This window comes from Scophthalmus maximus, chromosome 11 (genome assembly GCF_022379125.1).
Source record: "Scophthalmus maximus strain ysfricsl-2021 chromosome 11, ASM2237912v1, whole genome shotgun sequence".
NCBI lineage: Eukaryota > Metazoa > Chordata > Actinopteri > Pleuronectiformes > Scophthalmidae > Scophthalmus > Scophthalmus maximus.
The window spans coordinates 4,717,501-4,732,926 of record NC_061525.1 but is presented as its reverse complement, the minus strand read 5'-3'; the positions used below and the strand labels follow the sequence as shown (position 1 = coordinate 4,732,926).

The 15,426-nt window shown below is 41.6% G+C and overlaps 1 protein-coding gene across 9 annotated transcripts in view; it reads right to left on the bottom strand.

Moving 5' to 3' along the window:
• clcn2c (chloride channel 2c) overlaps positions 1–15,426 on the bottom strand; it is a 126,512-nt gene that overhangs the window by 6,348 nt on the left and 104,738 nt on the right. For all 9 annotated transcript variants that reach the window (XM_035622382.2, XM_035622380.2, XM_035622386.2 and 6 more), the window contains 3 exons: positions 7,034–7,072; positions 5,572–5,676; positions 452–538 (listed from right to left, as the gene is read on the bottom strand). In XM_035622382.2, the coding sequence (XP_035478275.1) occupies positions 452–538; positions 5,572–5,676; positions 7,034–7,072 (231 nt within the window). The remainder of the gene's footprint in view (positions 1–451; positions 539–5,571; positions 5,677–7,033; positions 7,073–15,426) is intronic.

Genomic DNA, 15,426 nt, shown 5'->3' with positions numbered 1-15,426 from the left:
GAGGGGTTTTCAGTTGTTTGTGAGGTTGGGCGGACGGAAGGAGAGGGAGGGCCGCAGAGAAGAGAGAGAAGAAGAGAGGCAGCCTTTTGTCTGTCACAGTGCATAACAGGCAGAGGGAGGAGGAATCGGTGTTGATTGAAATGTCTGAACGTGTGTGTGTGTGTGTGTGTGTGTGTGTGTGTGTGTGAGAGAGCACAATGACAGCACTCCTGATGATACTGACTGTGATTTTACAGTGGCAAAAGCAGTGAATGTGCCAGTCGATAAGTGACGACACTCACAACCTTTTTTCCACTGGGCCGGGATTCAACAGCTCACTAAAAAACTAATTGGGTTCATGTGGCACGAACCCCCTTTAGAAACCTAATGAGGACATGACCAAAAGATCTACCATAATAACTATGTGGAAAAAAACACAACAACGTAGGAATACTCCAAAGAAGACTCGTACTTCTTTGAGGGAAACCACCCCGATGAGGCGTCCGATGCTGGTGACGTAGGCGTGGTCGAGGCCCAGCAGGGAGAAGATGGTGTGGGTCTGGAGGAGAAGAGCAGAGGTGGTTGGAGACGGCGAGAGCAGAAAACAAACCAGAGACAGTCAAGTGCTGGGCTCCTACTTTTAAAAAAGACAGCGAGGCTCAGTGAGGGAAAAATGCACCACTGACTTCAATTATCCAACAATGACAACTTTGTTCACAATGGAGTCATTAAACGAGTCAAACGTTCAGCTTAACGGCTGTACGATCACTTTGGGAAATATGACATGGGGACATTCAGCGTGTTCGAGCGGTAGACTAGTCTGGCACAGACAGGAAAAGGCGTCGTCAACAATTTGGCTTACGAGCAGACGTCTTGTAAGGAACAGGTCTTCGCGTCTCCAGGTTTAGCAGCCAATCAGATAACAGCCCACTCCTACCCGGCCTAAAGTGCCATTGTAGACCATTGCCTATCAGTTAGGTGGCCTGTAATAGTCCGTGGAGAGGCCAGATAATCAAGGTCACATGTAGAAACAAGAGAATTGATAGAAGAGGAAACGCACACACAAAGTACTGTCCATGTGTTTATCTTTCTAAAGGTTTTTTGTATATTCATAGATTTTGTTTACTTCAATCCAGGGAGAAGGAATAGATGTCATTTTCAATATGGTACTTCAACCACTTGTGTGGGGGAAACCAACAAATGGACAGGGGCGAAAGGTAATTACTAATCAAAGCGGAGTGATTTTGAAGCATGTGTAAAAGGGATTTAAAGGTTTAGTACTGATGCATAGACTCCAGCTGCAGACCGGAGCAGGAAATTGAAGATGTCTCTCTTGTATAAAAGGGGCGTAAGATTGTAAGACCTATTTCCAACAATAGTGTTGAAGCCTAGTTCATCTTCTACTTCAGTTTAGTGACAGGCCATAAACTGGCAACTCGGCCTGAAGTGATGGTATAATCCAGAGAACTGCTAAGGCTGTTCGAACCTTTTTGTGTCTGTATTACTGCATGTGATTCGTGACAAATGTCTTTGTCTTAAAAAAAGCAACCCAGGATAACTACGTAATTTCTGTGCAAAAACAAAAACAACTCGGTGGGCGCTCAGTGAGTAAATACTTTGGCCAAAGCCAAATGACACATTATAGAAAGTGAAAGAAAAGGTCCTGGATCTGCCCATTTATCCGGATCCACTCCAAAATGGAATGGGTTACACAACACATCCCCACAAAATTTGGACCTTAGTTCATTCGTTTTTCGAGTAATCCTGATGACAAACGGACACACAAATGGCAATATAATAACACTGAAAGGTTGTGTGAAGACTGAGGGCGTCATACGTGTTATTAGTGTCATTCACTTCCATTTCTACCTTGAGCTGCATTGAATGTGTTGTATAAAATGTCGATTTTGAATGCTCCTATGGCCGCTTTGCTTCTTATGTATACTGTCTGCTCTATTAGTGCTTCATTTGCTGACAGAATTACAACTCAATGAAGTTTCATTTAATCTTCTCTTCACCACTAGAGCTACCATAGAAGAGTGTGGTGGCGCGCAGCTACAAGCTAAAGAGAGGGAGAGGTCACAAACTTAAGTGGAAGATCAGAAAAGGTTGCAGGAGTGATGCCAACCAGACCTTTTGTTCTAGACCCTTTAAGTAATTCATGGGACTTTCTGCTTAGCCAGATTAGACATTTGGGACATATCAAATTGAACCCAAAAGTGCGGAAGCTGTGCCAAGGAAAACACAGTAAAGTGTTTTGAGGCAAAGGCCAGCTGTAATGTAATCTGTTAAAGAGTTCCCCCACAGGAGGATACTGTGGCTTCTCTGGGGACTCCATTTCAAACCTTTTTCAACTGATTTAAATGCTATTAGTAGTGTTTTAGAATCAACTGATTGCCCGCACTGTGATTTGAGACAATACTGTGGAGCATCACGCTGAACTCATAAATGGTGTTTGTCCTCCATAAAGAGAAAAAACCTTTGGCAAAACAATGCCAGTACCAGAAACTCCCATCTCTACACATGGACATCTTAAAGATATTCTTGGGTCGATTCATCCACATTACAAAAAGCACTTTGTCTTACGTTCTGTTTCTTTTCTAAAGGTTGTGATATATGTCTCCATTAAGCTACTGACCCAATTTAGTGTGGCAGAATTCTTTTTGTTTCTGTGTTGTGATCTCAGTGATGAATACAGGAATGGTTTGACAGATATAAATATGCCTATACTTTTTTGGGGGGGGTTTATCGGGGGTTATATGCAGTTTCTTGCTGTCAACACCTTTTATTTGAACTTGATTCAGATGAGGAATTAGACAAGGACATCTGTACCTGGGACATCTGGGAAATGTTAACTCAATGTTTTTGGTGCCATAAATTACGTCCCATTACCCTCGAGTGTATGTGACTGAAGGCATCGGCTCCATCTTCCCTTCATGACCTGGTGTGTTCGGAAAAATACAACATAATATGGGAATCATATCCCATGGCCTTCACAATAACCAGATATGAAGCCAGTTCAAACCTGTGGGAGATCTTTGCACCTTGACAGCGCTCTCCTCCACCACCACCACCATCAAAACACTCAATGAAGAACGTCTGCAGTCATAGAGTCTGAGCTGCAAAGCACCAAGAAGCTGCTGTGGTTTATTTGTCACCTATGTGTATAATTGTTTTTTTTAATTTTATTTGAGTGAATCAACCTTATGATAGGATACTTCTTCTTGTTGTTGTTGTTTTTACAACACTAATTTGAACAACGTCTTCTCTTTGATTAAAAAAATGCTGGAAGCGTGGGCTGCCTGGACCCCAGTTAGTCACCGACTCAAGTGAACTGACAGCGGCCCCCGGGCCAAAAACCCAGAGAAACATATTGTTATGTAAATATTCCAGGATACAGATTTGTCTTTCACAAAAGGGCCAGCAGAAAAGAGTAAACAACATTGGATAAATGGTAGCCGGATCCAGAGAGGCATGGGGCTCAGATGCAGACAGAATAACTCCCACTCTCCCCACACGCACGCCGGTACGCAGCACCGGCGGAGGTTTGGTGTTTAATATGCTGAAGGAGATTGTGCGTGGTATTGGCTTGTGGCAGTGTGCAGCGGAGGGAGGGGGGGCGAGATGGATTGGTGCAGGATCTCTCTCTTAAATGTTTAAAGAGTATTCGCACAGAGCCCAGAGGAGGAGAGCGGGGGGGCGGGGGGGTGGAGCAGGTGGCGTTATGAATGGAGCACATTAGATACTGTCACTGCCGATGGCAAGCCAGAGAGACGGCGGGTTTGTTTGTGTGCGTGCTTGGTAGGAAGTGTGCGTTTCAACACTGCCGCAGTGAGAAAACCAAATCAAGACAAGTTTTAAGGAACTAGAGCCAAAGAACTTATTGGCAAGTCTTGCCACTTGGCTGCAATCATGGTGACGGAAACAGGTAATTTTGTCTAACAAGACCAGTCTTCTATTTAAATGACTGGGGAGAGAGCAACAACTGTACAGTATACTCTCAGTTGTCACCAGGACATTACAACGGCACATATAGTGTGTTCACTTAAACTGTTTGCATGCTCCCACGATATCACGACAGGGATACACGGAGCATTGAAGTATGGAAGGAGGTTTGCCTCACACTGACGTTTCATGTATGAAACCTTTTCATTGGGAGGAGAAATGTTTAATAATATGAAAATGCTGAAGATGTTATTGATACATTTACCACTAGTGGTATATTTTGTTAACCTTCCACCACTAACAGTTCATGAATATTCTACAGTCTACCAGTGGGTGGAAAAGTTTTATGAATAAGTAATACAATACAAGCACACACAGAAGTGGACCGTGTAACAGGTGGAGCCGTCACCGCTCTTTCTTTACCCACAAACCAAAAGTTGAGATATTATGCTCATATTCAGGTTCATACTTTTAATTTGGGTTACCACTTGAAAAGGTTCACATGCTCTAAAGTTCAGAAAAAGCATCAGTGTTCTCATACTGCCAATTCCTGCAGCTCCTCTTTTCACCCTCTGTCTAAAACGCCTGGGTTTCTTTTAGCCCCTCCCTCCCGATAAACCTCAGTCTGCTCTGATTGGACAACCCTTCACCAGAGAAGTGGAGATTCTCAGATTGCAGGTGAGGTTACACCCCAAAAAGAATCCACTGTGACATCAGAGTGGGAGCGAAATCTGAACCAGAGGTTCAGAGCCAGGCAGTAGGGTTAAGCCAGCTCACAAAAAACGACAAGCTGGTCTTTTTCCACAGATTTTAATGAATAGATTGACACCCGATTCCAGCTATTTGATTCCAAATCAGGCCTTAATGTGATTGGTGCATCCCTAGTTCAGAGAGTTAATTGGTTTTGCAGGTAAAATTGTTTATTCGAGCAGTCAGTATTGCATTTCGTGATGCTTGCTGATCGTTTTAGTATGGCAATGAGCTGTACAAAAATACCATAACTTTTAGTGGATAGTTGTGGTCATTTAAATCCTTGAAGCAGGACAGTCGACATTTTTGAATGAAATTGTAATTACACATCTAAGCAAACTAAAACGATCTAGCGTTAACCAACTCATTCTTGGGCCCTTTTACTGTTCTCAATATCTCAGGTGATGGATAACATTAAAATATCTCACTATAGTTACGTTGTGGACACAAAGATTCATATAACGATATCTAAAAAATGATAGTGGTCCCATACAATCACTGAGTGCAATGGATATGGAATCCATTTTTTGGGGGGCAAAACTACTATTTTAAATACCATTTGTGTGTCTATTCATAAAGTCTTGTGCTACTCCCATCTCTTGTCTTACTGCCTCTCACTGTCTCATGTAAATAACTTTGAATTACATTTGTTGTTTGGCCTTGAGGTGCTGCAAAAATGAACATGCCGGAATCAGTGAATAAGTGCTAATGCACATGTGACCATAATTGAGACACACACAAACACACACACACACACACACACACACACACAGACACACAGACACACACACACACACACACACACACACACACACACAAAGAGAGAGAGAGAGAGAGAGAGAGAGAGAGAGAGAGAGAAAGAGAGAAAGAGATTAAACAGCAGCTGTATTGACAGACCTTATGCAGTGACGTGCGCTCCACCAGCTGGAACGGCGCAGGGTCGATCTTGCAGTTGTTGAAGTTGACCTGCTCATCAAGCTGCTTCTCCTCCCATTCTGTAATCTGAAACACACACAGGAACATGGGATGAGCGATGAGTCGAACATCACTGAAGATTTGCCAAAAAAAGAAAAGTAGAGGACAGAAGATCAGTGCCTTTGCAGCATTAAAGAACTAGTATTGATGGGAAAATGAACAAACTGCATCATATCCAAATGTAACAGAGGTAGATGACCGGTGGCCATTCATGTATTTTTTTTCCTTATCATAAAAGTTGAGTGCAGACAATGTCTTTATGTCTGATATCAGAAAACAAAGGCATCAAATAATCCCAAACCATCTCCTAACAAATCACCTCCCCTGATAGACAATCAGAGGACCGGGCACTGCACTGAATGACTCTATAAATCATATGAGTCCCTCAACGGGAAGAAGAGTGAAGAAGGTGAATGGCGAGGCGGAATCGGAGAAGCGGCGCGAGGCAACGACAAGGCAGACGTTCTACATGAGAGGAGAACGATGAGTGATTCTGAGAGAAAAAAAGAGGGGATGGAGGTGGAAAATATGAGGAATGTGCAGCTGACAGAGAGGAAATGAGAGGTGCTGTTGATGGATGAATTATGAATGATGTCATATCCAAAAATATAAGACTACGGGGTAATCTTTCCGTCTGGGGATATTGAGAAATGGGAGTTTGTCAGAGCGTGACGGCGTCAAGCTCAAGCTCAAGTATAAGTTGGACAAATGTAGGGTTTTGGTATCCAATATGTATGAAAGCAGTCATAAAAGATAAGCCTGGTCAATCTTTTTCCTAAGGCCTTTACACAGCAGGGATGTGACAAGTAAACAAGGCGACAAAACTTGACATCGTGGCGGTGATGTGAAATTTGTGACAGTTGCAACACTTTTTCAATAAAAAACTTTTAATAGCTTGGGCACAAGATCAGTCCTCAGAAAAAATGACTTGAGTATCATCCAGTGAAGATGATCATGTCCTCTTCCTCCTCGCTCAACAAAAGAAAAGGAGATTTCCCATTTTTACAACGAAGAGGAAGAATTCCACTGCCTCAACCACGTCCCAAAATACAAACATACTTTAGGATTTTGTTGGGACAGTTACTGGGGAAGATTGTGTGTCACCTGAGGAGACGAAGGTCACACTGCCAGGGACCTGAGGTAAGTTGTTGTATGGCATATATCCCTTTTACTATCGAATACAGTCCCTAACAAAAGTGTTGCCAACACATTCCTCTTCTTGGGCTGGTCAAAACTCTTCTTCCAAACCTTTTTTTTTTTTGAACTTCAAAGACTTGTAGCTGGGCAACACCCATTTCTTTAAAACTACAAATGTTCAGCTTGTAACCTTTTAAAAAAAATAATAACCAATTAAACTAGCACGTGACTGTGTGTTTCGTCCTACCTCTCTGATGGTCATGTCGTCCTCCATATCGCCATCGTCCTGCACAGAGGAAGGGACAGGAGAGCAGTCAGTACATGGGACACACACAGAACCCAGAAATCGAAAGTGTAAAACACAACTATACAAGCAACTATAAAAGTTGTCCCATTTATTATTATCTTCATAAACATTTATTTGCACTTTTCAACTGTGCCCCCACCACGACTTCTGTGCACAGAAGGTAACACGACACACTGAACAAATACATAATCAGCCGCGCATCACATCATGAGCATTATACAGTGCCACTGTGTCGAAACTGATGGACCGAGATGGAATGAGTGACTAAAAGAGCGACTACAGTACATTTAATGAGTGCGGGGGATGTGATGTATGAGATGTCGGAGCAGATGATCATTATGATGATGGATCTGCCGGCTCTCCGGGCGCACGGCTCATAACTGACAAGCTGACAAGGGTTGACAAACAGGAGTCGGACTAGCAACCCTGTTCTCTACAGAGGAGCCGAGAGAACAAGACAGAGGTCCAGATGATGGAAATGTGCTCTACAACTGAGTGTTTGGGCATGTTGCCACGGGGTGTGTGTGTGTGGGGGGGGCTGTGAAATACGATTTTTAAGTGTTTGGTCAGGTGCCTGAGTACAGGTCTTTACTTTCTCGGGAGTGAATGCAGAATTACATGTGCGCTTTGTGTGTTAAAGGAAGAGAAAGGCAGAGTGTGTGTGACCCTGGGGCCGATTGGAGCCCTGAGCTCGTTTATCCTTATCGCTACGGTGGCTGACTTGTTGGTAACCCTAGGAACTGTTGCCGCAGGGAAGCAAAGAGGTGCCCTACTGTAGCATTATGCAGGCAGAGGCCAGTCGTGCCTGGAGATGATCGTACGCACGCACGCACGCACACACGCGCGCACATGCGCACGCACACACAGAGCACTTTATCACTGCTGTCTCACTGATCACTCTGCTTGTCACACAACATAAGGGCACTCTGAATGTCAGCGACACTCACTGATGTTCCAGGGGCAAAATGTAAATTAAAGAAAGACGGTGAAATCAAATCACAACACAAAGACAGAAGGAGGGACAGAGGGAGGGAGAGAGAGAATGAGAAAGAGAGAGAGAGAGAGAGAGAGAGAGAGAGAGAGAGAGAGAGGGAGAGAGGTGGGACTGTACATATAAAATAGGTGCTTTCAGAAATATTAGCTGCTCTATTAAGAGAACAAATCTCTGCTTCTGGATGCATGAGTGAGGCAGAAGTGTGTGTGTGTGTGTGTGTGTGCTTGTGCTGAGAGTAAGCTTTGTGTGCCTGCATGTGACTGACAGTGAAATCAGAGGAACTGTGTGGGCATATTCAAATGAGATTTGAAACAGTAGCAAGTCTGTGTGTGTGTGTGTGTGTGTGTGTGTGTGTGTGTGTGTGTGTGTGTGTGTGTGTGTGTGTGTGTGTGTGTAGTGGCTCCAGAGTGCTGACAATAGGCCGATGAAGCTGTATTGCTTGCTGTGCTGTTTCTGTGACCAGACGGAGATTAGAAAAGTCCGCTGCTCTTCCTTTCCCCTCCCTCCCTCCCTCTTCCCCTCCTTTCGCTGTGATGTATCTTCACTTCCATCCGGCGACCAGATCATCCAGTCAGTGGCAACTATCCAAGACCGGGTCAGCAGGGAACAATCTACCACCAAACACTTCTGCAGCACGCACAAAATAATAATGGACTGTGCAGTGACTTAGTGATGTATTGGAGAGATTGTGGAAGTTTGGATACAAAAGGAGCCTCCTATCTGGGACAGTCCCTCCTTTATTACAGCTAGAGTAGATTGAAGGGGTCATGCAAAGAATTTTTTTCACACTTCCAGTTTTTGCTGTAGGAAAGGCTTGGATTCAATTCACTATCTCCTCTGGTCAGTTCAAAGGGCTCAGTTCATCCAGATTACAGAAAATGCTTCATTTCACACAGTGGTATGATGCCGGGAGTTTCAGAGTTTAGTTTTATTTTTAAACTTTTGTTTTATGTGGCCAGGTTTTTGGAAATATGCTCATCTGGAAATTCTGCTGCTGTCCCAACACAATGACGGTGAATGGAAATGTTATCAGCAGTTTAGGACTGCTTAATGCACAGCATTCCCAACCGCGTCTTCACAAGTGCTGACAAAGCAGTACTCATAAATCAACATAAAAAATTAGATCAATGACCTGTGAAAGGCTTGCCTGAGTATTGTTCAGAAATTCATTGTGCACCTGTGTGAAGAAACCATTTTAGCACAAACTGGCTTTGCTGAAGAGAATTTCATTTATGGGGCTCAAATCATGAATGAAAACTCATCTCTGGTTACTCAGGAATGATTATAGCATGTTAATATTTAGTAGGTGTAAAATTGAACATCCCTGCCAATATTCACTAATTAACACTGAACACAAACTCCAGTTGAGGCTGGTGGGAATGTCAATAGTTTTGCAGGTATTTGGTCTAAGCCAAAGTATTGGCCAAACTATAATTCTGACCTGAGGATTGCACCAGATGAAAGGTCAGCAAGATCGATCAGGGGGATCAAAGTTTTTACATTTCAACCTCTGAGGGCTATGAAGGTCTGTGCCAAATTTCACTATAATCCATCCAAGATCTGAGATATTTCCATAACAAACTAAACACGCGAACCTTAATCGTCACTAAAGGTTAAATTGGAGGATCTCCAAAGTCATTAGGATACCTTGCATGGGAACCATGAATATCTGTACACATTTGACTTCACAGTGAGAAAACTTTAAATGCCAGTTTTCAATGTACTGAGGAGGAAATACTTCATGTCGATTCACCTATACAGTACTATGTTGTATTGGGTAGCTGAAATCTGACAGACAAATAACTCAAGCGAGCGACAACTAAACCACACAATCTGCATAGCTGGATCTCACAGGTAGTACATGAGGAAATATAGAATGCAAATAACTATCTTCAGCTAATGGCTTTTATGTAAAGTTACAACCTACTGCAATACGTCAATATCAGCTGATATGTGAGAGAGAACCCCCCCATGTGAATATATCATGTGATCCACATGGGAAACGCTTTCCTGTTTTGATTATCTAAAACATAAATGGCATATTGTTGAGTAGTAAACATTAATGAAGCTCTTAATTCAGTCAGCAGCCTCTTTTATTATCTGTTGACATCTGATTAAGCATCAGCTTAATTATCATTAAGACCCTGCACACATTCAATGAGAAACAACACTCTTGTTCATCTCTCAGGCCTGTGCTCATTTTAGTAACGACTGTTGCCCGTGCTACACATTACCCGGTGCAATAGGGGAACATTGCAACAATCATTAGTTATCACTGAAGTGCAGGCAGTGCTCACTTTGCTTATTGCTTTCAAATTCCATTACTGCCCCGACTTCATCTGATTGCGAAATAACACCATTAACAATTTTGTTCAAACCAGTGATGTGAGCAAAGATGACGCTGTGCTTTGAAAATTGTGATATGGTGGGTAAGGTGCCTAATGATAATGATGTGGTATCATAGTAATTAATTGGGGCCCACACCCAAGATCTCTGGCTACAATGTGGAAACATGTGACTACCAGAGGGACATCTGTCAAATGCACAAAGATCTTTTTAATTTTGTGAATCCTTCCATTGATAAACCTGAAAGAATCTGGTTTTAAGCATCAAATCAGTTCCCCCTCAAACAAATTGAACAGTCATGTCACATTCAACCTTTCTATTCAAGTTTGACCTCTCCTGTGTATCTCTTCTGTGTCATCTGAAATTATTCAGGAAATGAAAACCCCATGCTGTCCCCCGAATATTCTTCTTATCAGATACCCGACAGATAATTGTACAGGAGTCAGTGTCTTTGTAATACAACATAAAACTTGCTGTCATTGAACCTATTCTGAAAGCGCAAACTCTTGGCCCTGATGATTTAAATAATTACAGTCCCATTCCAAAAATCCTCTTTCTTAAAAAACAAAAAGGATCTGTAATCTCTTCTTTCATACACTAGCAAACAAACATCATTTTGTCAATTGGTTCAGTAAGCAACACAACCGTCCATCTAGAAGCAACTTAGTAAAAACTAATCTGTTCGTAAGAACTAGCTTTCAACCTATTTCAATTTAGCGATGCCTAAATCTCCACTCGTATGCCGATGACACTAGCATATATTTCAGCTCTGTCACGAACAAACCGACAACAATTTATAATTTCATTCATTCATTTCGTTTATAATTTTCGACGATGTATATTTCTAAATCATTTTAAAGAATTTCTGCTTCATTTGACAGTGACAGTACAGAAAAACGTTGGGGGGCGATAAACAGCAAAAGACGTGGGCTGGATTCAAACCTAGTTGGCTGCGGTAGGCACTCAGCGTTACTCTGTGGTGCCAGGTGTGCCACTGAGGCATCCTCACAAATTTTGTGCACCTGGATCCCAAAAAACAGTGAAATGTGTGTAATTGGCCACATCAGTTCGGCTCCAGATGTCACAGCGATTTAGCTCCTTATCTCTCTGCTTCACCTTTAATTAATAAATTATGTGGATAAACATATTAAACCAAGCGGTTAATCCGATTTCTTTCATCTTGGCCAAATTGCTGAGATCAGACTATTCCTCCTAAGTCATTCTTAGCTTTCCTTTACATACGTTTTTCACATTTTTTTTACAGAACTGTAATCTGTGATGTGTATGCTCAAAAATATTGAGTTCTCGCACCAAACTTCTCTATCAATTTCTTTGATTGATTTCAAAATATCCCTATAGAGTAAAATAATTCACCAGTTTCTTGTTTTTGTCCCTGGGCTTGGATTGTGATAGTAATACAGTGGAGAGTGAATGGACAAACAGCTACTCAGCTAAGTTTAGGTAAGGAAGCTGAGAGAGAGGGCTATATACACAAGATTGTTGGCGACAGGCAAAGAGGACACACAATTACTCCAACAGTTAAATGCAACTTGTCATTTCTCTGCTGTATCAACTGAGTGTATTCTCATGTAAGTCTGTATACATACAGTACATGTCAAGAAAGAAAGACACATTTCCCAAGAAACAAAGGGAAACTGGAATGGAATAAAGAGGGAGAGGCGAGAGCCAGAAACCTGAGCCCACAAGCCATCATAAATAAAGCACGGAGGCTTTACAGAGATGCAAGAGCGAGGGAAGAAAAAATAATGAGAAAAACAGTGAGGAGAGACTGAGAGGCTGGGCGGCATCATTTCTCTCAAACAGACTACTGATGTAATTTACCCTGCATCAATATTTCACAGCCTAGATGGAAGGACGGAGTAGGGTGGGGAAGGGAAGACAGATGACAGAGATACAAAAAGAGGAGGGGGTCTATACAAAAGTGGTAAAGATGGACGAAAAAGCGTGAAGCAGAGCTGCCAAGATTAAACTGGATCCAGAAACAAAGAATGCAAGTACTAATGTGCTAATGTGAGAGTGGAGCTGAAGGAAGGGGAGTGGAGGGGAAGCAATAACTTGATTTCTCTTCTGCTGTGGGGGTGTAACTGTGAAGTCTTGGGAGAAATAAGAAAATTGATAAATTTGTTTGTCCTATTTCCTGCTCAGGCCCACGGAGCCTCGGCAGACTCGAAACAATGCTGTAATCAGCATTGCGCCCTTCCATGTGCACTTATACACAGCTGAATGTTAATAATAACTCCTGATGACAGGGACAACAGCCCCACTGGCTCATGGTAAATGCACACACACACCAAGTGCAACAGGGGTTCATTACTAATTAGCTAACTGCAAGGCAATAATGACAAACATGCTTCCAGGCCCACTTAACACATCCAAAATTCACAGCGCTAATAATATACCATCTGCCTTAGCACTGACCACACAATATGCTCCTCGTGGGTACACTTAACAAATCACTGGGATTTATTTAATTCCAACAATCGATTGAATATGAGGGCCATTGGAAGCTTGACTCGTAGCCACCAAATAATGTTAAACACTATATAAATGTATATGCAGGGCATGACATTAGACTTAAAAATAGGCACATATAAAATATAAAGATAAAAGATTTTTCTTTTTTAATACTGAGGTTAACAGTCCAAATTCCCTCAGTAGAAGCAACATTCCTTAGAAACAGACTGAACAAAAACTGTCCTGTTTTATAATTATTAAAGAAAACAACAATCAATATTATATATATATATATATATATATATATTTTGTAAATATCTCGCAATATTGCCGTGCTCATTGCCTGTAATTCTGGTGAGGACAATTAAATGTCTTTATTTCAATTCAATGCGTTTGCTTTCTAACAATACAATTCAGCCAAAGATGACAATACAAAAGAAAAGCTATGACCATCTATCAATTCTGACTCAGAGGACAAATTACAATATTGCAGAATATATGATCCTGAATTCCTGTGTGCATAGATGTTTACTTTACCAACAAACCCCCATGTCCCTACTAACTAATATGCTAAATTTAAGGTTTCACTCCTTTTAAATTCCACTACAATGAAAACAATGTTCTAACACTTTCTTTTTTTATCCTGACCTTTAATGTAGCATGCCATCAGGACAATCAATTTAATTTTAGCTGCCATAGTGTAAACATGCCGTGCTGTTGTTGCACAGACATTGCCACAAAGCCAGACAGACAGACCACGTAATGAGTAGTTCTCATGGCGTAAATATATCAAACAAGTGCATCTTCTCTTTTTGAATCCCTTTCATTACTATAGTTGAAGAAATGTGTGTCCTCGTTAACTTTGAACTAAAGTTTCCCAGTGTAACAACACATCCTCCATGGTCTTCTGCAGCCACACAACTGAACACAAGCACTGTGGTGTCATGGTGTGAAATACACGCCTGAGGGTTCACGTGTCATGCCAGCAACAAGGAATAAACAACGACACAAAACAGCCGTGTTTTTTTCATTTTAACCTCGCTAACGTTAACTAGTAAAGATAAGGGGCAGCGGGACATCCTATCATTCATCATTCAGTCTTCTGAATGTTAATCTGCGATGCATGTGCTAAGCCAGCCCGTCACATTTTGTGCTGCATCCACAGCTTGTGTTCGCTGGAAATAAAAGCTATCTTCGAAAGGTTTATGACATTTTCAGAGCTGAGCCCATTAGATGAGCTTGACCTCTGACTCCACAGCAGCTTTTCCTCAGAATGGATGCTTTCAATGAGATTCCAGTTGCTCGGAACAAATGAAACTACTCGTGTTCATTCACCTATATTGAAAAAGTGTCATACTAATTACAGCCTATCTATGGTATGGTCTAATACTACTTACGACTAAATGATTGGCTGACCGCTGCATAATATTCTCAGCATTTTGAAACTATGTAAGAGGTCGGTTGATTGTATGATCAGTTACACATGGCCAGTTAATGTAAACTTACAGAAGGAACATATTAACAGTGGTTAAATAAACTTTGAAACAAGACAAAACCATGTGCATTCACGCAAGAACACGCGTGTGCTCTGGTACATGGACAAATAGCACTACACATCTGGTTGAGGAACCAAAGTGTTGGATATTGGAACCATTTGTTGTGGTATTTCATAACGGAGTCTGGTTGTTTCAGAAAACAAATTAGAAAAAATGAAGCTGGAAATGGTGCTGCAGTTTAGAACCTTTTGAGAGCCATTGGACAAATATGATGGGAACACTGCCTGATTTGACAGCATAACGTCGTCAGTGTTTTCCCCTTACTTGTGAGCAAGATTAAGACCTCGGTGTAATTCATCAGCTGTGTACTGTGGGTTTATGCCCAGGCCCCCGGAGCAATAGATGAAGAATGATCTGCTCTGTGGTTGTGAATGATTGAAAATGTGTACAGATTTCAATAACTATCACTGACGTGTGAAACTAATGGAGCCCTTTCAGTGCCCCGAGTCTAAATCATTAATTGTGCTAACAGAGTTACTCTGACACGATAATGACTGAGAATCTGAAGGTAGAATAGTGTAGTCAGGAATTATATATATATATTCAAGTGATGTTGGGGACAAACATTCCTATTAGGTCGCGTGGTTGACATGTTACCCAGGCTACATAGATGTGGTAGAATCCACACAAATCCCTGTATGATGTTTTATAATGGGCACATTCTACAATTTTTATTTTGGAGGAATATTAACTAGTGACATTTTTCTTGGTCACAGACCAAATGTCACCATCAAAACCCATAGCAATGTTGTTTTTCTAATGTTTGGTTGGTTTAGATGCTGAATCAGCAGAAATGTGTCACGATGCAAAAACAGCAGTGACTTTAAGAACCAGTTTAAAGGAGACATTCTATGCTCATATTCAGGTTCACGCTTTAAATTTGGGTTATTACTTGAAAAAACGTATATAACACAGTAAAAACTGAAAAAGCACAATATGTCTCTTTTAAAGACGATAAATAC